This window comes from Mobula hypostoma, chromosome 1 (assembly GCF_963921235.1).
Source record: "Mobula hypostoma chromosome 1, sMobHyp1.1, whole genome shotgun sequence".
In the NCBI taxonomy this organism is placed as follows: domain Eukaryota; kingdom Metazoa; phylum Chordata; class Chondrichthyes; order Myliobatiformes; family Myliobatidae; genus Mobula; species Mobula hypostoma.
The window spans coordinates 26,427,569-26,454,117 of record NC_086097.1 but is presented as its reverse complement, the minus strand read 5'-3'; the positions used below and the strand labels follow the sequence as shown (position 1 = coordinate 26,454,117).

General features: G+C 40.5%; 1 protein-coding gene across 9 annotated transcripts in view; it reads left to right on the top strand.

Moving 5' to 3' along the window:
* Positions 1 to 26,549, top strand: part of foxn3 (forkhead box N3) — a 408,734-nt gene that overhangs the window by 208,099 nt on the left and 174,086 nt on the right. For all 9 annotated transcript variants that reach the window (XM_063044950.1, XM_063044954.1, XM_063044967.1 and 6 more), the window contains one exon: positions 19,007 to 19,143. In XM_063044950.1, coding sequence (XP_062901020.1) covers positions 19,007 to 19,143 — 137 coding nt within the window. The remainder of the gene's footprint in view (positions 1 to 19,006; positions 19,144 to 26,549) is intronic.

Sequence of the window (26,549 nt, the reverse complement as noted above, 5' to 3'; positions counted from 1 at the left end):
AAGCTGTCCCAGAACCTGTTTGTCCTGGCTTTTATGCTGCGGTACAGCTTCCCGGATGGTAGCAGCTGGAATAGATTCTGGGTGGGGTGACTCAGGTCCCCAATAATCCTACAGGCCCTTTATATACACCTGTCTTTGTAAATGTCCTGAATAGTGGGAAGTTCACATCTACAGATGCACTGGGCTGTCCGTACCACTCTCTGCAGAGTCCTGTGATTGAGGGAAATACAGTTCCCATACCAGGAAGTGATGCAGCCAGTCAGGATGCTCTCAATTGTTCCCCTATAGAAACTTCTTAGGATTTGGGGGCCCATACCAAACTTCCTGAACTATCTGAGGTGAAAGAGGCACTGTTGTGCCTTTTTTACCACACAGCTGGTGTGTACAGACCACGTGATGTTCTCGTTGATGTTTATGCCGAGGAACTTAAAGCTATTTACCCTCTCAGCCCCAGATCTATTGATGTCAATAGGGGTTAGCCCGTCTCCATTCCTCCCGTAGTCCACAACCAGCTCCTTTGTTTTTGCGACATTGAGGGAGAGATTGTTTTATTGACACCACTGTGTCAGAGATGACATCTTCCACTTCGTTATTGTTTGAGATAAAGCCAGTCAATGTAGTGTCGTCGGCAAATTTAATTAACAGATCAGGGCTGTGGGTGGCAATACTATCATGAGTATACAGGGAGTAAAGGAGGGGAATGTTTATTATTTATTGTAATGCCTGCACTGTTTTGTGCACTTTATGCAGTTCTGGGTAGGTCTGTAGTCTACTGTAGTTTTTGTGTTGTTTTATGTAGTTCAGTGTAGTTTTTGTATTGTTTCATGTAGCACCATGGTCCTGAAAAACGTCGTCTCGTTTTTACTGTGTACTGTGCCAGCAGTTATGGTCGAACTGACAATAAAAAGTGACTTGACTTGACCTGACTTGACTCAGTATGCAGCCCTGGGGGGCTCCTGTATTGAGAATCAGAGGGTTGGAGGTGAAGGAGCCCACTTTTACCACCTGCCGGTGATCTGACAGGAAGTCCATGATCCAGCTACACAAGGCAGGGTCAAGGCCGAGGTCTCTGAGCTTCATGTCGAGCCTAGATGGAACTATGGTGTTGAATGCTGAACTGTATCTAAGAACAGCATTCTCACATAAGCATCCTTCTTCTCCAGATGTGTAAGGACGGTATGTAGAGCAGTGGCTATGCGTCACCTGTCGATCGGTTGCACAATGGCAAAGAAAATATAAAAATTATATTGACACCATATGCCATTTTTCATATTTTTATGGTAAAATACTGTGTGTAATATATGAATTAACTTTTAAATGTTGCTTACACCATCAGTGTTGTTTTAGCTTCAATTTTACATCAAAACTGTAACATTTGTTCTATTACTGATTTAATCCAGAGCAACACATACAAAATGCTGGAGGATCCCAGCAGGCCAGGCAGCATCTGTGGAAAATAGTGAACAGTCAGCGTTTCAGGCTCAGAATCTCAGAGTTGTATTCTACATACATACTTTGATAATAAAGTGAGCGTTTGTTGCTTTGAATTTCCTGCATCTGCAGATTTTCTTGTGTTTCTAATCCAGAGCATCGTTTTCTAGTGGGAAAGAGATCTTGGTATTTAATCAGTGGGTTTCAAGTGTTTTTTCAGTCACTGTAGCTGATATTTTTTCAATCAATGGTAGAACTTCAGATAAATTGCATATACAGCAAGTAACTATTTTCTGTTTCCGTCTGTTATTTGATCTGAATCGGCCGAAATTATGTTATATTGAGTCATATTCTTTAGTATGCATTCAAATTATACAGTCCTGCAGTGCAAGGCATGATTCAATGTGGATTCTTAAATTGGTGTCACAAATTTGTTCTTACATTTAGACACATGATCAGAGTCGGAATAGGATTCCGAGTGAACAGTTGGAGCTTTCAAAGTGTACAGAAGAGAAACAGACCGTTCAGCTCAGCTGCTTTGCGTTTTCTTTGCAAATGTCCTTTTCATTTTCTGTCAACATACCCATATATTACTTTCTCTAACATGCACATACAGTGCACAATAAACTTTGGTGCTTCTTCTTCCCTCCTATCAGATTCCTTCTTCGTAAACCCTTTACCTCTTCCCTCTATCATCTGCAAGCTTCACACTGATCCCCCCCCTCATCCACCCACCTCCCCCCTCACTTGACTTCGCCTATCACCTTCTAGCTTGTAAACCTCGCACTGCCTCCTCCCCCACCTCCTTCTACTGAATTTCTTCCCCATTCCTTTCCAGTTCTGATGAAGGGTCTCAGCCTGAAACATCAACTGTTTATTCTTCCATAGATGCTGCCTGTCCTGCTAAGTTCCTCCAGCATTTTGAGTGTTGCTGTGTAATGACTTGATCTGTATAAACAGCATGCAAGACAAGCTTCTCGCTGTACAGTATCTTGCTGCATATGACAATACTATACGGATACCAATCGATCATTGCTATTTCTTTTAATCATTGTGCAATAAGTTACATCTTTCAGTCTTACTTTTGGGGAAGGAATTTCTTCTGAGTTTCCAATTGGATTATGGATACTTTAGATTTTTGGTTTTGACATGGAGCTTGCCAACTGGCACAGAATAGTACCAAGAGAGCAGGTACAGAAGCAGTGGAGGTGTTGTGCAGTGTTAGAGAAGGTGACCTCAGTGATACTCATCTTTAATTAATTCAGAAAATGTGCGGTCAAAGACTTTGATAGAACGAGATTGGAATGGTGGAATTTTAATCGATGAGAGGTTGAATGGTATGAGTGCCTGAATCACTGAAAGAAATATACAGGTCCAGCAAGTGTTAGGAAGGCAAAGGTTATATCGGCCTGTATTTGAAATTATCCTTAGTGTAAAAAGTAAAAATATCTGCAATTATATTGAAGCCTGGTGATCCTGCATCTGCTACAGCATGAATCTGTTCTCATACTGAAGCAACAATGTACCTGCAGCAGAGTTCAAAGATCTCCACCAAACTGATCCTGGCTGGGATTGTCTTAGAAGAAGTCAAGGTCAAATTAAATTTATTATCAAGGTGCATATATGTTACCATTTACTACCCTGAGATTCATTTTCTTGCAGGCATTTACAGGAAAAATAAAGAAATGCAACAGATTTGATGAAAAACTATGCATAAACAAAGACTGACAAAGAACCACTGTGCAAAAGAAGACAAATTGTGCAAATTTAAAAACAATAATTCTGGGAACCTATGTTGTAGAGTCCTAGAAAGTGAGTCTGTAGGTTGTGGAATCAGTTCAGAGTCGTTATCCACACCAATTCAAGAGCCTGATGATTGAAGGATAATAACTGTTCTTGAACCTGGTGGTGTGGGATCTTAGGCTCCTGTATCTCCTGCTCAATGGTAGTAGCAAGAAGGGAGTGTGACATGGATGACTGGGTTATTGATGATGGATGCTGCTTTCTTGTGTCAGCGCTCCATGTAAATGTGCTCAATTGTGGGAGGGCTTTCTCTGTGATGGACTGGGCTTTATGAACCACTGTCTGTGGGCTTTTTCATTCCTGTCCATTGGTGTTTCCCTATCAGGCTGTGATACAACCAGTTAGGATACTCTCCACTGTGCATCTATGGAAGTTTGTCAAAGCTTTAGGTGACATGCCAAATCTACGCAAACATCTAAGAAATTAAGATTTACTGTTATGCCTTCTTTGTGATGAGGATGGCCAGAGAAGTGAAAGGTGATCTTATTGAAACACACAACATTCTTAAAGGCTTGACAGAGTTCATGTAGGGTGAAGTTCCCTACAGGAGTGGCTTGAAGTAGGAGTCAGTCCCAAAACAGGGAATGGGTCATTCAGACTGATTTTAGAGGACTTTTTTTTTTTAACTGTGAGTTGTTTGTCTCTGGAATTCTCTACCCAGGAGAACTGTTGTGGCTCAGTTGTTGAGTAAGTTCAATCAGAATCATACTTATTATCACTGACATATGTCCTGAAATTTGTTGTTTTGCAGCAGCAGTACACTACAATATGTAAAATATACAATAAGTTACAATAAGAAATGTTCAGTATATAAAACATAAGTAAGTAGTGAGAAAAGAGAGCAAAAATAGTGAGGTAGTGTCCATGGGTTTCATTGACGGTTCAGAAATCTGATGGTGGAGGGGAAGAAGCTGTTCCTGAAATGATGCGTGGGTCAAAGCTGCAACCCATAGACTTCTAAATATTAAGTGCTTTGGAATTCATGCAACCAACTATGTTCAGAAACAATAAAGAAATGACTTAGGAAGGAAATGGTGTCAAAGAACTGGCAGAGGGACATTCAACCACTATCTAACATCAGAGCTATAATTAACAGAAAGTTATAGGTAAATTAGCTTTGAGTCATTTCTCAAAGATGTAATACAGAACTATCTAGAAACTAAAAATACATTCAGTAGCCACTTCATTTAAGTACAGGAGAGAAACTTGGTGTGGCCTTCCGCTTGCTGGTGTAGCCCATCCACTTCAAGGTTTGACGTGTTGTGTGATCCTCGGCTCCTCCGTAGAGATTGTTAAGAGCACCTGGCGGAGAATCTCACCTGGTCCCTCAACACCAGCTCCATAGCCAAGAAAGCACAGCAGCGTCTCTACTTTCTGTGAAGGCTGAGGAAAGTCCATCTCCCACCCCCCGCCCCCATCCTCACCACATTCTATAGAGATGTACCGAGAGCATCCTGAGCAGCTGCATCACTGCCTTGTTCGGGAATTTCACCATCTCAGATCACAAGACCCTGCAGCAGGTAGTGAGGTCAGCTGAGAAGATCATCAGGGTCTCTCTTCCCACCATTACACACATTTACACCACACGCTGCATCTGTAAAGCCAACAGCATTGTGAAGGACCCCCACGCACCCCTCACACAAACTCTTCTCCCTCCTGCCATCTGGCAAAAGGTACCGAAGCATTCGGGCTCTCATGACCAGACTGTGCAGCAGTTTCTTCCCCCAAGCCATCAGACTCCTTAATACTCAGAGTCTAGACTGACATCTACATCATTTATTATTATATTGTAATTTGTCCTCTACTGTGCCTATTGTCTTGTTTATTATTTATTGTTCTGCCCTGCACTGGTTTGTGCACTTTATGTAGTCCTGTGTAGGTCTGTAGTCTAGTGTAGTTTTTGTGTTGTCTTACGTAGTCTAGTGTAGCCTTGTGTTGTCTCACTTAGTCTAGTGTAGTTTTTGTGTTGCTTCATGTAGCACCATGGTCCTGGAAGAACGTTGTTTCATTTTTACTGTGTACTGTACCAGCAGTTTATGGTTGAAATGACAATAAAAAGCGACTGACTTGATCGGGGATGCTCTTCCGCACACCACTGTTGGAATGCGTGATTATTTGAGATGCGGTCACCTTCCTGTCAGCTTGAACTAGTCTGGCCATTCTCCTCTGAACTCTTATTAACAAGGCATTTTTGCCCACAGAACTGCTGCTCATTGGATGTTTTCACACTATTCTCTGTAAATTGTAGAGACTGTTGTGTATGAAAATCCCAGGAGATCAGCAGTTTCGGATTCATTTTTAACTATTACTCTACATTTGCTGCCATTCGGATATTGCACATTAGATTTTAAATCATTGATACAAACTATGAACCACAGGAGTTCCAAAGCAACTAATTCTCTTCCTGCCAGTCTGAGTGGCTACTTTGTCTGAATGCCACTTCTCTGTTCATTCTGCTCCTTGACCCCAATTCCACACACTTTGACCACTGATACCAAATGATTTTTGAAAAACTGCGTACATTACATCCAATTCATTACACTGATCTACTCTTTCAAAGAACTCAATAATGATGGTGAAGCATGACCTTCCCTTTTCAAGTCCGTGCTGACTTTCCTATTCATATACACTCAGTGACCAATTTATTAAGTATGCTTGTACACATCGCTAATACATTATCTAAACAGCGAATCACATGACAGCAATTCAATGTATAAAAGCACGCAGGCGTAGTCAAAAGGTTCAGTTGTTGTTCAGACCAAACATCAGAATTGGGAAGAAATGTGATCTAAATGACTTTGATTGTGGAATGATTGTTGGTGTCAGATGTAGTGATTTGAGTCCCTCTTGATGACATCCTGGGATTTCCACGTACAACAGTGCGAAAAACAAAATACATCCATGAGGCAGCAGTTCTTTGGGAGAAAGTGCCTTATTAATGAGAGAGGTCAGCAAAGAATGGCTGGACTGGTTCAAGCTGACAGGAAGGCGACAGTAATTCAAATAACCACGTATTACAACAGTAAACAACAGGAATTCTGCAGATGCTGGAAATTCAAGCAACACACAAAAGTTGCTGGTGAACGCAGCAGGCCAGGCAGCATCTCTAGGAAGAGGTGCAGTCGACGTTTCAGGCCGAGACCCTTCGTCAGGACGCAGGCCAGGCAGCATCTCTAGGAAGAGGTGCTGCCTGGCCTGCTGCGTTCACCAGCAACTTTTATATGTATTACAACAGTGGTGTGCAGAAGAGTATCTCTGAATGCATTGCACTTTGAACTTTGAAGTGGATGGCTGAAGCAACAGAAGACCACAAACATACACTCAGTGATCACTTTATTAGGTATCTGGCACCATATACTACCCTGAGATTCACTTTCTTGCGGATATTTGTAGTAGGTACAAAGAAACCCAATAGAATCAATAAAAATCTACACACAAAGACAAACAACTGATGTGTAAAAGATTACAGTTGTATGTGTCCAGGACAAAGAAGTGAGCAGGGAGAATATCGTAGATGCTACACATCCTGAAAGTGGCTTTTCCAAAAGTTCCCTTCTAACTACACCATCTTAAATATTTCTTCCTCCAGGCAATTAATCTGATCAAACCCTCACTCCCCTCCATCTTGTGTATATGTCTGTAAACAAACTTGTAAAATAATTTGCAAATACATAAATAAAATAGAGATTGGGATAGGAGTATACTGGAATAAGGCCAATAAGGGAAAGAGAGGAGATGGTTGAATATTAAATCATTATTCAGAAATAGATTAAGTATCAGCTTAAGTGTTTACTGGGGGATGGATTGGGTGGACATGGTAATAGTTGATGAGCAATAAATGAATGTGTTTGAAGGAAAGAAAAAAAAGCAAGAAAAATATTAAATAAACTGAACAACCACACAGAGGATAAACCAACTACCAGTCTGATTAGATTGCATCTACGCATTTTAGTAGAAGCAGGGATGAGATAGCAAAGTCATTGTCATGTGTAATACTTTGGAAAGAGGTGTATTGCCAAAGGACTAGTGGATAGTAATTTGATACATATATTTAAAAAGGATTAGTGCACGTCCGAGGAATTATGAATGAGTCAGCTTCAATTTGTTGGTAGGAAAAATAATGGAATCACGACTCCAGGAGAGAATAAAATAATTGTGTAAATGAAAAATATATTATTAAACAGAGTGGATTTTAAAAGGAAAAAATTGTTGCATTTTTGAAGACATAATAGAGTAGGTAATGATGATGTAGTAGTTGTGATCTCTCTCTAGATATTCAAAAGGCTTGGGAAAGTGACCCCATTAAACCACAACTAAGGTCAGACAACATGAGGTCAGGGCATGAGTAGCAGAATGAATTGCTAGCTGCCTTCAAACAGTAAGCCGAGTGGTGGTAAAGTATAGTAATTCACAGCTGAAAAAAGTAGGTGGTGGTCTTGAGGATAGATCTGAAAATGATGAAACATTTTGGTAAAGTGGAATTTCCCACATGGAGAAGAACATAATGAGAGATTATCACTATAAAATGGTCATCAGAGCATTTGGGATAAACTTCTTTAACTAAAGAGAAGTGAGAATGTGGAATTTAATGTCATAGGAGATGGTTAAAACAGATGCATTTAAAGAAATGCTGCACAAGCAGATAAAGGAGAAGGGTAACACACACACAGTAGTGAGGGAAATCAGCCAGTCAGGCAGCATCTATGGAGGAGAATTGGCTGTTCATTCCTCTCCATAGATACTCCGTGACTTGTGGAGTTTCTCCAGTATTTTGTGTGTGTTGCTAAGACATGAGTGGCTGTGTTGGTTGGATAAGATTGTGGATTAGGTTGTGCATTAACAACTATGTAAACCTAGTGAGTTGAATGGCTTCTGTGTTATAAATTCTATTTGTTGAATAGGTCTACATTTCAAAGTCATAAACAGGTTTATTATCACTAACCTATGTTGTGAGATTTCTTTTGTACAGTGCAAGACATAAAAGTTACAAATTATAATGAGAAATATACAATGAATTCTGACTAATTGGAGCATTCACTTACTTGGGACAACTTTTAAAGGAAAAAAAAATCTATTTGAGAAAATTGTCAGGATTCCCTGTGTTTGTTTGGAGCTCTATGCTGCTTAACTGGGACAGGAGGCTGTTAACGAATAGATTCTAACTAGCGTCAGTGCAAGCACTTGTGTGGCTATTAGATGCAACACCATGCTTAGAGTGAACAGTTTTTAAATTACGTTGGTTGCATGTGTTTGTGTTCAAAAAGCAGTGGTTTTTGTCACTGAAAGTTGGCAAGAAATAAGCAGTTAAGGGAATTCCAAGTTGTTTTCACTGTGGTTTCAAACATTCAGGCTTGGAGATGCCAGAAACGTCCGTGAGTGAAAATAAAATGATCTCACTACTTTAACAAGTTAGGTACTACAAAGGATTTGAAGGTATCAGCAATCATCTTGAATGTTACAATGAAAGTAATGATTTGGATGATGCAGTCATTGAAAGCATTGTATGAAGGCTGTCCATTATTTGCACTATGTGTCTGCGCAGATTTTGTTCAAAGTAAATTTATTATCGAAGTACATATATGTCACCGTGCACAACCCTGAGATTAATTTTGTTCCAGGCATACTCAATAAATCCATAATAGAACAATAACCATAATGGAATCAATGAAAGACTGTACCCAGTGTGCTAAAGACAGCAAACTGTGCAAATACAAAAAGAAAGAAATAATAATAATAAATAAATAAGTGATAAATATCAAGAACATGAGATGAATCTTCAAAAGTGAGTCCATAGGTTGTGGGAACATTTCAATGATGGGTATGTGAAGCCAAATAAAGTCAACACCCCTTCGTTCAAGAGCCTAATGCCTGAGGGGGCAACAACTGGTCCTGAACCTGGGGGTGTGAGTCCTGAGGTTCCTGTACCTTCTTCCTGATGGCTGCAGCGAGAAGAGAGCATGACCTGGTTGATGGAGGTCCCTCATGATGGATGCTGCTTTCCTGCAACTACATTTCATGTAGATGTGCTGAGTGGTGAGGAGGGCTTTACCCGTGATGGACTGGGCTGCATCCACTACTTATTGTAGGATTTTCAGTACAATGGCATTAATTTTCCTATGACAGGGTGTGACGCAGTCTGTCAACACACTGTCCACCACACATCCACAGAAGTTTGTCAAAGTTTTAGATGTCATGCTGAATCTTCACAAATTCCCAAGGAGTCGAGGCGCTGCCATGTTTTCTTCATAATTGTGCTTGTGTTTCATTGTATACACCAGATGAATTCCTCTGTCGATAACTATTATGAACTAATGGTTTTCTAGTAATGTAGTACTATTGGGTGGTATTCTGATTTATTCTGTATTTCATTTAAGTACATTATTTGTTACTCATTTTGCCTTTTTTTAATACCTTTTTAACTACAAACCCCATTTCCAGAAAAGTTGGGATATTTTCCAAAATGCAGTAAAAACAAAAATCTGTGATATGTTAATTTACGTGAACCTTTATTTAACTGACAAAAGTACAAAGAAAAGATTTTCAATAGTTTTACTGACCAACTTAATTGTATTTTGTAAACATACACAAATTTAGAATTTGATGGCTGCAACACACTCAACAAAAGTTGGGACAGAGTTAAAATAAGATTGAAAAGTGCACAGAATATTCAAGTAACACCGGTTTGGAAGACTCCACATTAAGCAGGCTAATTGGTAGCAGGTGAGGTATCCTGACTGGGTATAAAAGTAGCGTCCATCAAAGGCTCAGTCTTTGCAAGCAAGGATGGGTCGTGGCTCACCCCTTTGTGCCAAAATTCGTGAGAGAATTGTTAGTCAGTTCAAAAGGAACATTTCTCAACGCAAGATTGCAGAGAATTTAGGTCTTTCAACATCTGCAGTACATAATATTGTGAAAAGATTCAGAGAATTCAGAGACATCTCAGTGCGTAAAGGGCAAGGTCGGAAACCACTGTTGAATGCGCATGATCTTCGAGCCCTCAGGCGGCACTGCCTAAGAAATCGTCATGCTGCTGTGACAATTATATCCACCTGGGCTCGGGAGTACTTCGTAAAACCATTGTCACTCAACACAGTCAGTCGCTGCATCCAGAAATGCAACTTGAAACTGTATTACGCAAGGAGGAAGCCATACATCAACTCTATGCAGAAACGCCGGCGAGTTCTCTGGGCCTGAGCTCATCTCAGATGGACCGAAAGACTGTGGAACAGTGTGCTGTGGTCAGATGAGTCCACATTTCAGCTAGTTTTTTGGAAAAAACTGGCGTCGAGTTCTCCGTGCCAAAGATGAAAACGACCATCCAGATTGTTATCAGCGAAAGGTGCAAAAGCCAGCATCTGTGATGGTATGGGGGTGTATCAGTGCCCACGGCATGGGTGAGTTGCATGTATGTGAAGGTACCATTGACTCTGAGGATTTTAGAGAGACATATGTTGCCATCAAGGCGACGTCTCTTCCCGGGACGTCCATGCTTTTTTCAGCAGGACAATGCCAGACCACATTCTGCATGGGCTATAACAGCGTGGCTTTGTAGACACAGAGTGCGTGTGCTTGACTGGCCTGCTGCCAGTCCAGATCTATCTCCTATTGAAAATGTATGGTGCATCATGAAGAGGAGAATCAGACAACGGAGACCACGGACTGTTGAACAGCTGAAGTCTTATATCAAGCAAGAATGGACAAAATTTCCAATTGCAAATCCACTACTATTAGTATCCTCAGTTCCAAAATGATTAAAAAGTGTTACTAAAAGGAAAGGTGATATAACCCAATGGTAAACATGCCTCTGTCCCAACTTATGTGGTGTGTTGCAGCCATACTAAGTTGCATGCCATCTTGGACAATGTCTCCCATCCACTACATAATGTACTGGGTGGGCACAGGAGTACATTCAGCCAGAGACTCATTCCACTGAGATGCGGCACTGAGCGTCATAGGAAGTCATTCCTGCCTGTGGCCATCAAACTTTACAACTCCTCCCTTGGAGGGTCAGACACCCTGAACCAATAGGCTGCTCCTGGATTTATTTCATAATTTACTGGCATAATTTGCATATTACTATCTAACTATTTATGGTTCTATTACTACTTATTATTTATGGAGCAACTGTAACAAAAACCAATTTCCCCCGGGATCAATGAAGTATGACCATGACTATCAAATTCTAAATTTGTGTACGTTTACAAAATACAATTAAGTAGATCTGTAAGACTGTTGAAAATCTTTTCTTCGTACTTTTGTCAGTTAAATAAAGGTTCATGTGAATTAACGTATCACAGATTTTTGTTTTTATTGCATTTTGGAAAATATCCCAACTTTTCTGGAAATGGGGTTTATATTTCAATGAAACTTCAGCTAATTGAGGCAGCCTCTTAATTGGGACAAAATGTACTGCTCCTGATATGCCCCATTTAATCGGAATCCACTGCATGTAAAGAAAGAGAAGTAGTGCAAGTAAGTGACAGCAATGCGATGAATTGCATCATATGTATTATAAATTACAGTATGAGACGTGCACTCATTGGCTACTTTATTATGTACAGCAGTTAAACCTGATGTGGTCTTTTGTTTCTGTAGCCTATCCACTTCAAGTTTTGACGTTTTGTGCATTCAGAGATGCTCTTCTGCACACCAACTGTTGTAACGCATGGTTATTTAATTTGCTGTTGCCTTCCTGTCTACTTGAACTCTCCCGGCCGTTCCCCTCTGACCTCCCTCATTAACAAGGCACTTTCGCCCACAGAAAAGCCGCTCACTGGATTTTTTTTTTACAAACACCAATCTCTGTAAATTATAGAGACTGTTGAATGTGAGATCAACTGTTTTTAAGATAATCAAACCACCCTATTTGGCATCAACAATCATTCCACAAAGTCACTTGGATCAAATTACAAGCAACACACAAAATGCTGGAGGAACTCAGCAGACCAGGCAGCATCTATGGAAAAGAGTAAACAGTTTCGGGCCGAGACTCACCTTCAGGAACTTTGACATGTAGTGTGATAGTATTCATTGTCCATTGAGAAATTTGATGGCAGAGCTGCAGAAGCAATTCTAAAAATTTGGAGTGTGTGTTTTTAGGCTCCTGTACCTCCTCTCTGAAGGTTGTACCTCCTCTCTGAAGGTTGTAATTTCAATAAGAAGTTGACTGTAGCCTTCATCCAAACTGTTTGTCTGTATCTATTTAATCCTTTTGAAAGAAATAATAAAAGCAATACACTTGCAAAGTAGTAAATGTGATTAAGTATATGGAGTAATGGCAGACATGGAAGCCACATTCAGAGTTTGATATCTGTTTGCTGAGATTCAAAGAACATTTGCTTGGAACGACTGCGTTACTATGGAAATAGATGTATAATCCACATTTTTTTTTGATGATTGAAAACACTATTGACTTTTGGGGTTGGATGAATTTCTGGAGTAGTGTGCCAGCTGTCTTCTCATACATTGGTAAATCATTAAGAAAGTGGCCTTAAATATTATTGATTTTTCCACTGTTAAAAATGCATTCGGAAATTTAAATTGGCTTTAGTACCTCTGGCCTTTGCACTGCTGTACATGTGAAATGGATAACTGACTAGATATCAAAGCCCAAAATAAATTTATTATCAAAGTAGGTATATTGCATCATATACCACCCTGAGATTAATCTCTTGCGGGCATTCACAGGAGAGCAAAGAAATCCAATAGGATTGACGAAAACCTACACACAAAGGCTGACAAACAACCAATTTGTAAAAAAAGGGAAACAGCAAATACAAAAAGGACAAATGGTAATAAATAAATAGTACATAAATAATATTGAGAATGTGGTTCTCGAGTCTTTGAAAGTAAGTGTGTAGGTTGTGGGATCAGTTCAGAGTTGACGTGAGTGAAGTTATCCATGCTGCTTCAGGAGCCTGATGGTTGAAGGGTGATAACTGTTGCTGATCCTGATGGAGCAGTCTGAAGTGAAAGAAAGTGATTGGCACAATACCGTCTTTTGCTGTGCCACATGAATGGTGCCCATAAATGATTTATACCTTCGGCTTGTATTAACAAGTTTAAAATCATTACTTTAATTGTGTTTGCAATCTGCAGCTTAATGACATGTATCTAAGTACCCTGGGTGGTACAACTCATCAGGCCAATAAACCTAGTTAGGGAAAAGCAAGAATTTAATACTTATTAATTATATTTGTTTTCTCAGGACTGCTGCACCACTTTTGATTACATTCTAATCAACCCCGATCTTGTACTGACTGCCACCAGTCTTACTTTTCATACTAATGTTAGAATACTGAAGGTAATATTGTACCTAAAGTGCTTTAATATTCATACTGTATTGCTTTAAATTTCTAAATTTATCACCATGATTTTTTTACATGGTTTTATCTAGCCCCAAGTATCATAAGCAATTAGTACTCAACTTTAGAAAGACAAAAGTTTCAATTGTACAGCAAGTTTTCCAAATTCAGTTGTGATAAGTACATTATAACTCTATTTCACTGAAATTGCACTTTCATCCATGTTGTGTTGCTTCAGAAGAAACAGTCATGTTGAGAAACTTAAAGTAAATGATTCTGCATTGTGCAGATCTGTTGCTGTTATTTCACAAGGTTGATCATGTGGTGTGACTGTTGAAGATCTTTATATACATTAGTGGGGATTACATTCAAAGCTGGGACATTGCTCATATTGGCTTCTTGACATTAAATAAACAAAACAAGATTAATCAGATGCTGGAAATCTTGAACCACACACACAAAATGCCTGGAAGAACTCAGCAGATCAGGCAGCAGATGAATTTCAACAGGACCTGACGAAAAGTCAACTGTTTATTCCCATCCATCGATGCTGTCTGACCTGCTGAGTTCTTCCAGCAATTTGCACGTATTCATGACTTTAAATATGCACCTTCATTGCCTATAATTTAAAAGCTTTGTTGTAAAGTGAATTAACAAGGGAAGATGAAAAGCCTGAGAAATTAACAGTTTTGTATTGACAAATGACATTCGATGATAGGGTGATTCTAGATCTACATAAAACCAGCAAAGATATTCATAATAGATTGCTGGAATTTTAACTTGTGCCCCAATGCGCATAGTTCTCTGTTAGTACATATTTCAAAAGCCCATAAAACACGAGAGCAGAAACAGGCCATTCGGCCCATTGGGTCTGCTCTGTCATTCCATCATGGAGGATTTATTTGCCCTCTCAACTCCATTCTTCTACTTTCTCCCCATTGCTTTTGAGGCTCTTATAATCAAGAACCTATCAGCCTCCACTTTAAATATAGCCGATGACGTGGCCTTCACAGTAGTTTGTGGCAATTCCATAGATTCAGCCTATTGAATCTATTTTGGTACACTTAGAAAAAGTTATGGATTGTGACCACACCATTTTTTTGCTGTCCCTCTTGAGCCATCTGGCAGGCAAAGACTTGATGTGTCACAACAGCTAATTATATTCATCCTTACTGTGTTCACATTTGTTTGCTTTCATTTCTCTATCTGCCTTTTTTTCCTGAAAGTGTTGGCTGATTCTGCAGTTTAAGTGGATGTCATTTATTCTCCAAAAATGCACTAGGCTTGATATTGACTGCCAATTTTTGCCTAGTACACTTTGTGCTATTTCTACCAGGCGTCATTAAACAGAGATCAAGAAGGGACCTTCAGTAGTTTTCCTCAAACACTCAGTTGATACAGTGAGCAAAAATAGTTCATCAGCTGCAGGCATTAGCAGATACAAGATGGCATCTTGCTGACTCTGGAAATAAAAAAGTTGTGACACTTCCGCTTTGCAAACTAATTCCAAAATTGTATAAGCAAATGATGATATGGCCATACAGTTCTAATATAAACGTACTCTTGATGTTGTGTTTAACCAAATTGAAATGTTTAAGTTTAATATAAATAATTAGAGTATTGCAATGTTGCATTACAGAAATAAGTCATATGACCACACAGTGAAATGTTAATGAGTTGAGATACCCAAGCATGGAGAGTGCAAATGTCATAGACTTAATGAGACCATAAGACCTTGAGATGTAAGAGCAAAATTTAGCCATTTAGCCTATCAAGTCTGCTCTGTCATTGAATCATGGCTGATTTATTATCCCTCTCAACCCCATTCAGCCTTCACCCCGTAACCTTCGACACCTTTACTAATCAAGAAACTGTCAAACTCAACTTTAAATATACCCAATGACTTGGCTTCCACTGCTGTCTGTGGCAATGAATTCTGGAGTCTCACCAACCTCTGACTAAAGAAGTTCCTTCTCATCTCTGTTACAGATCTAGAGAGAGCACAGAGGAGATTCACTTGGATGTTACTGAAAATAAGAGCATTTTGGTTATGAGGAAAGTCTGGATAGGCTGAGAATTTTTTTTCCCATGAAGCAATGGAGGCGGAGGGGTGATTTGAGTGCGGAAACAAACTTATGATGTATAAAGTTAAAATGTAGATGGCAATACATTTTTCCCCATAACAGAGACATTAAGAACTGGAGGGCATAGCTTTAAGGTTAGGAAAAGGAAGTCTGCAGGAGGTATGAAGAAAAAAATTCACTCAGAAGGTGCTTGTAACATACTGCCTGAGAGAGTGGTGGAAGCATTTAAGATGTATGTGGACAAACATGTGAATCAAGAAGGCCATTTAAGGGCAAAGTTTGTTACTTGGAACCAGCATCTTTGCCTCTTCTTAGGCAGGCTTGTTTGTTGGTTATTCTTCCTCAGCACCACTTTCAGTCATTTACTTATTGAAATTTTCTTGCCCGACGTCTTTGCACTTATCAAGACCACATTACTGGCATACAGAAGCTTGGCTGATTACTGTTTCTACCGGCAGTCAAAAGCAATCACTGCCATTTCCTCCATTTGCAGGACATTTTTGCCAGCATAATCAAACCCTCTCAGTGGGATTCCTTGCTGCTCATTAAAGGCTTTTCCCCAATGTTTTCTGTGATCGTTGTTGATGGTGCCACTAGCAATATCAAAGTTTCATTTTTAAAAAAATCCGTTTTGTAAAATATTACAACCCACATGGTGTTATAGAGTGAGGCTCTTTTACCCAACTGGTCCATGCCAACCACATCCTCCTCCCTGCAAGTCCCATTTGGCTACATTTGGTCCATAACCATAAGAGGAGGAATTTCTTTAGCTAGAGGGGAGTGAATCTGTGGAATTCATTGCCACGGATGGCTGTGGAGGCCAAGTCATTGGGTTTCCATTTTGGATACAGTTGGGAAGGAATGGCCTTAGAGAGAAAAACAGCAATAGGGCTGGCTTGTAACACTACAGTTAGTTCTGCTAAACAGCAGAGGGGAGAAATGTCCAGGGAATATTCAAATTTAGTTTTATTTTATTTATCACATGTACATCGAAACATACCGTGAAATGTGTCATTTATGTTAACAACCAACACAGCCTAAACTTGTGCTTAAGGCAGCTTGCAAGCATTGACACACATTCCGGCACCAACAGGCAAGTGCTTCTCTGACTGAGAGTGAGACTTCAGAATGGTATGTCGCCTCCCTGGTGCCAGAGTTAGAGATGCCTTGGATCAGGTAGAACATTCTGATCGGGCAGGAGAGCAGCCATTGTTATCAATGCTGTAGGTAAAAAGAGGGATGAGGTCCTGCTAAGTGAGCTTGAGTTACGTAGAAGCTTAAAAGGCAGGATCTCTAGGATCGTGATCTCAAGATTGCTATTTGTGTCACGTGCTAGTGAAGATAGAATAAGAGGAGGGGGCAGTAACTGTGCAGCTAAAGAGCTGGTGCAGAAGGAAGGGACTCCATAGACCTAATCAAATAGGATGAATATAGATGGGCAAAAAAGTTGGCATGGACATCGTGAGTCAAAGAGCTTGTTTCTGTGCTGAACAACTTTGACTCCAAGGAAAGCAGTAATTCACCAAGGGCAATGACTATCCACCTTTGGATAAACAATAAAGGGTGTTTAAGAAGTACAACACTTTTACAGCTTGAGGTGTCAGAGTTCAGAGTTCAATTCCAGTGAGGATGTCATCACTCTTTTTACCTACATCATTGGTAACAGTGGCTGCTCTCCTGCCCGATCAGAATGCTCTACCTGGTCCAAGGCATCTCTAACTCTGGCACCAGGGAGGCGACATACCATTCTGAGGTCTCACTCTCAGTCACAGAAGTACTTGCCTGTTGGTGCCGAAATGTGTGTTGACACTTGCAAGCTGCCTTAAACACAAGTTTGTACATTCCTTCCCATGTACGCGTAGTTTTCCTCCGGGTGCTCCGGTTGCCTCCCACAGTCCAGGGATGTAGGTTAATTGGTCATTGCAAATTGTACCATGATTCAGCTAGGGTTAAAGCGGTGGGTTGCTGGGCAATGGGGCTTCCAGAAGGGGCTTTTCCATCTCTAAATAAATAAGTCAAATAATAGACAGTAACAAAGTGAACCTCTTTTGCCAGCCAGCGGTGTAACTTCAAAGGACATGGAATGCAACTACTAGGATGAGCTCATCACTTTGCTATTGGAAACGCGAAGACAAATTATGCCAATAAACCTCTGACGTTACTTTTTATATGATTCTTTATTCTTAATGTTGAATATTGTTTTAATTTTGTTTCCTGCTGTGCCCAAGACTTGAACGTATGTGGAAAATAAAACTGATCCTTGAAGTGTGCTTCATAGAGAACAGCAATACTTGGAAGAGCACAAGAGTTTTCTGTTTGTCTGTTGGAAAACCTGTCATGTAGTATGTTAACCTAAGCAGGTATTGAATGTTGGCAGAGACCCACTGTTGCACAGATATCAGTGTGAGCTGCGCTGTGTGTAAAGAACAGTTACGTTTAGCAATAAACAAGTTGCTGGAAGAACTCAATGGGTCAGGCAGCATCTGCAGAGGGAAGGGATGGTTAACGTTTAGGGTCAGGACACTGTCGAAATGCCAACCATCCCTTTGCCTCCATAGATGCTGCTCAGCCCGCTGAGTACAGTACCTCTAGCAGTCTGTTTCTTGCTCCAGATTCCAGCATCTGCAGTCCCTTGTGTCATCACTCAACAATTACATTGACTTGCAACACGCACAAAACACTGAAAGGAACTCAGCAAGTCAGGCTGCATCTATGGAGGGGAATAAATGTTGAGTTTTTCCATTCCCCATTCTGATTGCCCCATTACCCCTTCTCTTCTCCTGCCTATCACCTCCCTCTGATTCCCTTCCTCCTTCCTTCTCCCATGGTCCACTGTCCTCTCCAATCAGATTCTTCCTTCTTTAAGTCCTTTATCTCTTCCACCTAGCACCTGCTAGCTTCTTATTTCATACCTGCTTCCCCACCCACCCACTTCCCCTCACCTGGTCTCACCTATCACCTGCCAGCTTTGTATTCCTTCCTCTTCCCCCACCTTCTTATTATACTGGCCTCTGCGCCCCCCCCCCCCACCTTTCCAGTCCTGATGAAGAGTCTTGGGCTGAAACGTCAACTACGTCAACTGTTTATTCACCTCCATAGATGCTGCCTGATCCGCTGAGCTCCTCCAGCCTTTGTGTGTTGTTCGGGATTTCCACCTGCAGAATTTCCATAGTTTATGAATTACACTGACATGGATTTTACCAATTTGTTTAAGCCTAACCTCCTTCTTTACACACCTGGAAGTTGTTAATATTCACAAGTGCTTTCTCTTAAACAAAATGTATGTGTATTTTTAATGCAGCATTTGGAAAATAGATTATTGCATGGCTGTATTAACTTTTGAAATGTGCTATTTATGACCCTTTGTTTTCTTTGTTCCTGCAGAGTATTGGGAAGGGCTCCTTGTGGTGTATAGATCCAGAATACAGACAAAACCTTATTCAAGCATTGAAAAAGACGCCCTATCATCCCTACTCTCATGTTTTTAACACGCCTCCAACTTCCCCGAGGGGATATCACAGGTAAGCATGTCAGTGTGGTGTCACGTTTACTCAGGTGCTCAGAAATGAAGGTGGGGGAAGTGGACGCGAATCAGACTTGCATTGCTTGAGCGACTAGAATGGGGAGGGTGGGGGCATGAAATATTTGCTCTTACCTATGAGTGTACAAGTAAGAGATCAGAAGCTGAAGCTTTATAAGGTATTGGTCAGACCACATTTGGAGTATAGTGAGCAATGTTGGGCCCCTTATCTGAGAGAGGATGTGCTGGCATTGGAGAAGGTCAAGAGGAAGCTTATGAGAATGATCCTGGGAATGAAAAGATTAACATACAAGAAGCATTTGATAGCTCTGGGCCTGTACTCACTGGAATTTAGAAGAATGAAGAGAGATCTCATTGAAACCTACCAAATATTGAAAGGCCTTGATAGAACAGAGGTGGAGAGGATGTTTCTGATAGTGGGGGAGTCTATGACCAGAGGGCACAGCCTCAGAATACAAGGGCATCCCTTTAGAACAGAGATGAGGAGGAATTTCTTTAGCTGGGGGTGGTGAATCTGTAGAATATGTTGCCACAGATGGCTGTGGAGGCCAAGTTATTGGGTATATTTATGGTGGAGGTGGTAGGTTGTAAGGGCATCAATGGTTACGTAGGGAGGGCAGGAGAATGTGGTTGAGAGTAATGATAAATCAGTCATTGAGTGGCGGAGCATTCTTGATGGGCTGAATGGCCTAATTCTGCTCCTATATCTTTTGGCCTGTGTTGAAACTCCGCGTGGTGATATCTGGTTTCAGTCAGCAGCTGTTTTGGAGCAGGACGATGGGGGAATGTATTGTCTTGTTACTGGGTTAAAGCACATTCCATCACATGCTTAGTCCGTCAGTCATCAAAGTGGAGATTTGAATGCACAGCTGGGTTTAGAAGGAGAATGCCGTACATCTGCCTCGCTAGGTGATTAGCGTTGTGGTAACCATGGAAGCTGGAAGGTTGTCATAGCAACACATAGCTGAGACAGGTGCAGTTGCATCACGAGTTCTGTTTTGTCGCCTGGCAAATGGACAGGCCGTTAGCATGTGGAAATACACCATTGCCTTGACAACATTTTCCCCATATGACTTCAGCCGACTTTCAGCCTTCTTTTTGTCTCGAGAATTGTCTATGCTTTTTGCTTGTTATTTCTTCCCCTGCCCACTCCAAGCCATTCCCCCTACCATCACATCATCTTTGTAAATACCCACAGGAACGTGCTTTATCGGAAATGACAGTTTGTGGTCAGCTTTCTCTGGAAGATTAAAACAAAATGGGATTCAGTAAAGCTAGAATACATTGGTTGGGGGGGTGGGGAGAAAACGTAAAATTGGAGTGCTTGTGATGTATGTACAGTCAAACCCTTGGCATTAAACAGTAAAAGTTCTTGAAAAAATAGTGTTTCTGTAAAGCAGTAGGATTATTAATCTTCCCATTTGAGCTAATTTCTCACACAAATCAACCACCATTTATTCCGCAATAATGGAGAATTTTCAAACCTGGAATGCTAGGAGCTTCAATGTAATTTTCTACAGCAAACATTTTCTTTCAGAGTTAATGAGGTAAATGGTATATAATTCAGTGATAAAATGGATTGGGTAAAAAGTATGGCTATGCAAGGGGAGTGAAGGAGGATTAAAGATTAGCTTTATTTATCACATGTATGTAGAAACATACAGTGAAGTGCTTCATTTTTGCATCAAATCAAATCAGCGAGGATGTGCTAGGGCAGCCCACAAGTGTCACCAGGCTTTTGGTGCTAACGTAGTATGCCTTCAACTAGTCTACCCTAATTGTATGTCTTTGGAATATGGGTGGAAACCAGAGCACCCATAAGAAACCCGCATGGTCGCGGGGAGAACGTATAAATTCCTTACAGGCAGCGGCAGGTATCAAACCCCAGTCTTCCAGCTGCTGCTGCAAACATGACCATGCCGCCCTGAGGCGGTGGTGGAGAAGGTGCAGTTTTTAAAGCCATTCCCAAACGGACAACGAATAGCAAGTTATTTTGTTATAACTCATCCCACTCTTAAATAGGCAGTCTTGTCCATATGGTTGATTTAAAATCATGTTTCACAGTTTGGTGGTGCCCCTTGTTTCTTCAATTCCAGCATATTCATGGACAGAAAACCAGATCTCTACCATCTGCTGAAGTTTATACCTTGAGAGGATTGTTTACAGATCTGTAAGCCTGCACAAGTAAATATTGTTAATTTTTAGAGTAAACTTCTGCTCTGTCATTTAGAAACATGTGTCTTGGATTTAATATCAGACCACAGAATTGACTGTTGTAGTGCCATTAATTTTGTATTATGCTTAATAAAATATCTTCTATGTACTTCCATATGCTGTAAGAAATTATCAAAAACTGTTGCTTGTTAAGTGTATTAATTAGACTATGAAGACACGCAGTCCTCTTTTATTGTCATTTAGTAATGCATGCATTAAGAAATGATACGATATTTCCTCTGGTGTGATATCACAAAATACAGGACAGACCAAGAATGAAAAAACTGACAAAACCACATAATTATAACATATAGTTACAACAGTGCAACAATACCATAACTTGATGAAGAAGTCCATGAGCACAGTAAAAGTTCAAAGTCTCTCAAATGTCCCTCATCTCACGCAGACGGGAGAAGGAAGAAAAACTCTCCCTGCCATGCCGGCCACAGTCCGACTCTGAGTCATCCGAAAACTTTGAGCTCTGATCAGCTGTCCGACACCGAGTACTGAGCGCCATCTCTGTCTGAGCAATTCGACCTCAATCTCAGTCGCCAACAGCAGGCAAAGCCGGGGATTTTGAGGCCTACCCTCCGAAAGATTCCCGACCACGCAGTAACGACAGCAGCGAACGAGCGTTTCAGAAATTTCTCCAGATGTTCCTCTGTGCTTTCACGTCCCTCTCCATCAAATCAGAATTGTCCACGGCCCCTATTTAACGGATACAATATCATTTTTCACCGGAGGGCTGTGCACGTGTGGTGCGCTGCGTTCTCTCCTCCCGCTGTTTTCAGCATTATTATCCAGTTGTATCATGCACTTTAATATCTCTCAGTTAAATGGTATGAACTGAGTACTTCTTTTTAAAAAAAGTACTTTATATTACTAAATGGATTAGCAATAGTGTGTAGTAAAAGAACCAATATTTTTGCAAGATTTCCTCCTTTTCCTCCTTGTTTTGCTTATTATTCATCCCTAGACTTTTTTTGCAGTACTTAAACTGAGCAGTAACATTTAGTTACAAATGAAAATCAAAATCAAATCAAAGTTCATGTTCAGCAGCTGCAGTTTTTAGTGATGTAATCATTGCATCTGCTGATCTTGTTCTGATTAAATAATGATATTTGACAGTTTTAACTTTGATTCTCAACTATTGTTTTAAATTTCCATCATGGGCATTGCTCTCCCCAAAATTAAGGACATCTTCAAAAGGTGATGCCTCAAAAAGGAGGCATCCATCATTAAAGATCCCCACCACCCTCTTCTCGTCACTACTATCAGGAAGAAGATTCAGGAGCCTGAAAACACACACTAAATGTTTTAGGAAAAGCTTCTTCTCCTCTGCCGTCAGATTTCTGAACGGTCCGTGAACCTTACCTCAGTATTTTTGTTCTCTCTTTGAAATGCATATATTGTAATTTGTAGTATGTACTGCTGCTGCAAAACAACTCATTTCTTGACAGATATCAGTGATAATAAACCTATATCTGATTTTGATTCTGTAACTAGTCAAAGAGGCTGGATTGATGCCAATAGTTGACTTTATTGCTAATAACACACATAAAAGTTGCTGGTGTACGCAGCAAGCCAGGCAGCATCTATAGGAAGAGGTACCGTCGACGTTTCAGGCCGAGACCCTTCGTCACGAAGGGTCTTGGCCCGAAACGTCAACTGCACCTCTTCCTAGAGATGCTGCCTGGCCTGCTGCGTTCACCAGCAACTTTTATGTATGTTGCTTGAAATTCCAGCATCTGCAGATTTCCTTGTGTTTGCTTTATTGCTAATGCTTGGTTTCAGCCATTGTCTTGCCTGTTAAGAGAGTGGCAAGAGACCAGTCCCCCTGCTGCAGTGTGTAGTGGAAGAGTTGGGAGTAGTTGCACTTGTGCATCCTGACAGCTAACTGAAGAACAAGGTGATTGTGGACAGTGGTCTTTTTCTTCTACATACTGTTCCAATTAAAGGTTATCTTGTGACAGAGAGACTGTGAAAAAGAAATAAATCTGGAAGGCTTCTTGCAATAAATCATAGCCATGCAGTTTTAATTTCAATCAAGACTGTATAAACTTGGACTACTTTAATTAAAATAAATCAATGTATACGATTCGGAGCATAGTCATAGGGCACGGCAATAGGCCCTTCAGCCCATCTTATCTGTGCTGAAAGTAAGCTCTATTTTAGTTTCAGCTTGATTTTTCATTGTTGGGTGTATAGGAATTTGCTGGACTCACTGGAAATTGGGACTAGTTGGGTCGGAAAGGACTCATTAGCACTAGAGTAATAGTGTCATGTTGCTCTGTGACATTATATGACACTCCATAAAGTGTCATAGTACAACACAGAACCTTAATCTGTGCTCTATGATGCTATCTATTTTTATAGATGCACCATAGAAAGCATTCTTCTAGGGTGCATCACAACCTGATATGGAAGTTGTCCTGTCCAAGACCGAAAGAAGCTGCAGAAGATCGTGAACACGGCTCAGCGCATCACACAAACCAATCTACCGTCCGTGGACTCACTTTACATCACACGCTGCCAGGATAATCAAGGACATGACCCACCAAGCCAACAGGCTTTTTGACCCTCTTCCCTCTGGGAGAAGGTTCAGGACCTTGAAGACTCGTATGGCCAGATTTGGGAACAGCTTCTTTCCAACTGTGATAAGACCGCTGAACGGATCCTGACCCGGATCTGGGCCATACCCTCCATATATCCGGACCTGCCTCTTGGTTTTTTTGCACTGCCTTACTTCCCATTTTTCTATTTTCTATTTATGATTTATAATTTAAATTTTTAGTATTTCTAATTTTAACTATGTTTAATATTTTTAATATTTAATATTTGTAATCCAGGGAGTGTGAAGCGCAGAATCAAATATCGCTGTGATGATTGTACGTTCTAGTACCAATTGTTTGGCGACAATAAAGTATAGCTAGTTGTGAAGTATTCCCACAATTCCTGTTTAGTGTGATTGGACATCCCACCATTTTTAATTTATTGATAAACAGAATTCAGAAGGTCAACATTAGGTTAGGGCTTTATTCCCTGGAGTGTAGGAGAATGAGGAGAGATTTGATAGAGGTGTGCAAAATTATGAGGGGTATAGATAGGTTAAATGCGAGCAGGCTTTTCCCACTGAACTAGAGGTCAGGGGTTAAAGGTAAAGGTGAAATATTTAAGAGGAATATGGAAGGGAATTTCTTCACTCAGAGGGTGATGAGAATATGGAGCAAGTTGCCTGCGGAAGAGGCTGGTGAAGGTTGGACTTGAACATTTAAGACACATGTGGATAAGTACATGGATGGGAGTGGTATGGAGGGCTGCAGTCCAGGAGCAGAATAATAGTTTGGACTGGATGGGCCGAAGAGCCCATTTCTGTTCTGTAGTGCTCTATGAATTGGGATATAGAGTGCAATGGAGAAGAATAAATAAAATAACTGTTTAGTGACTTCACCTCCCCTGCAAGAATGAAGAGCCAATTTTTTCTACTCCTGCATTTGCTAGCACATATTTTCCACCTTTTTTTAATACTTTATTTTCAAAATTTTCAAAAAGAACAATGAAATCAACAAAAACATACCAGCTCAGACATGTATAAAAAAGAAATAAGCAATATAAAAGACATAACATTAGAGGGATACCTATTGTACAAAGTGCTCAAAAATACTAAACATTAAATCTCAAATGAGGGCCGTGAGGAATCAGCTGGGGGGAAATTGCTCATCCATCCCCCGGCCTCGTCCAGGTAGGCAAGAAATGGATCCCAGATAGCCGAAAAATTTTTAATTGAACTGGTTCTCAAGAACCTAAGTTTTTCCATCTGTATGACTGAGACCGTATCAGCCATCCATCTCCGAAAGGAAGGGGGAGAAGGTGATTTCCATTCCCTCAAGATAAGTCTTTTGGCAACAATCATCCCCAGCAGCAGAGACTGTTGTATGGCTGCAGGGAAACAAATAGTAGATTGCGAGCAGCCAAATATAGCGAGACCAGCTTCCAAGGGGAAGGATCTTTTATAGGCCTTTGAGTACCAGTCGAATATTTTGGACCAAAATCCAGTCAATAATGGGCAAAACCAAAAGGTGTGTGACAACGTGGCTTCCGTCCCTTGGCATCTATCACACATTGGTGAGACAGAAGAGTAAATCCTGTGCAATCTAAGTTTAGAGTAATGGAGACGGTGGACAACTTTAAACTGGATCATTTGGTGCCTGCTGTTAACAGAACAAGCCTGTATTATAGACAAACACTTATTCCAGGCAGCTTCAGATAATTCAATGCCCAACTCCTCTCTCCAGGCGTCTCTAATCTTCACAGTAGACGCTACAGTGCAATTATCAAACTAACGTACAAACTTAAAAACGAGATGCCTGGAGTCAGGAGGGTTCTTTAAAATATCAAGAAACATGTGTTTCCCTGGTAGGATTTTGAAGTTGCAAATCTTAGATTGAATGTAGTGTCTAATTTGTAAATAATGAAAAAAAAGCAAATGAGGCAGCTCAAATTTCTCTTTCAGCAGACTAAATGTTGCAAACCGTCCCTCTATGTACAGGTCTTCAATAGAAACTAGACCCTTCTCTCTCCAAGCATGGTAGGTTTTATCTGACCATCAGGGTACAAAGGAGTGATTGAAACAGATTGGTGTTTGTACAGAGATCTCTGGTAAATTCAGAACGCTCCTAATCTGATTTAGAATTCTGATGGAATTTTTCAAAACAAAACTCAAACTTTTTGAAGTCCCAGGCTTCTCTAACTTAGAGAACAGCATGGCTGGCAAGGAGGAATTGACAACAGAGTTAGACTCCATACATAGCCACAAGGGAGCCCCAGGGGCTACATTATCCGGAGCCCCCTGTTGCCAAACCATTAAAGCCCTAGCATTGACAGCCCAATAATAGTATCTGAATACAGGTAATCCCAGCCCTCCTTCAGACTAGGGCTTTTGTAAATGAATTTTTGAAATCCTATGTTTCTTATAATTCCAGATATAAGACAATATGATAGAGTCCAATTCTTTAAAGAAAGCTGATGTAAGAAAAATGGGGAGATTTTGACAAAGATAGAGAAACCTCGGAAGGGAAACCATTTTAATTGAATTTATGCGACCAATCATGGACAGAGGTAGGGTTTTCCAACTTTCTATATTCTATATTCTATATTCTGTTTAAGTTTTGA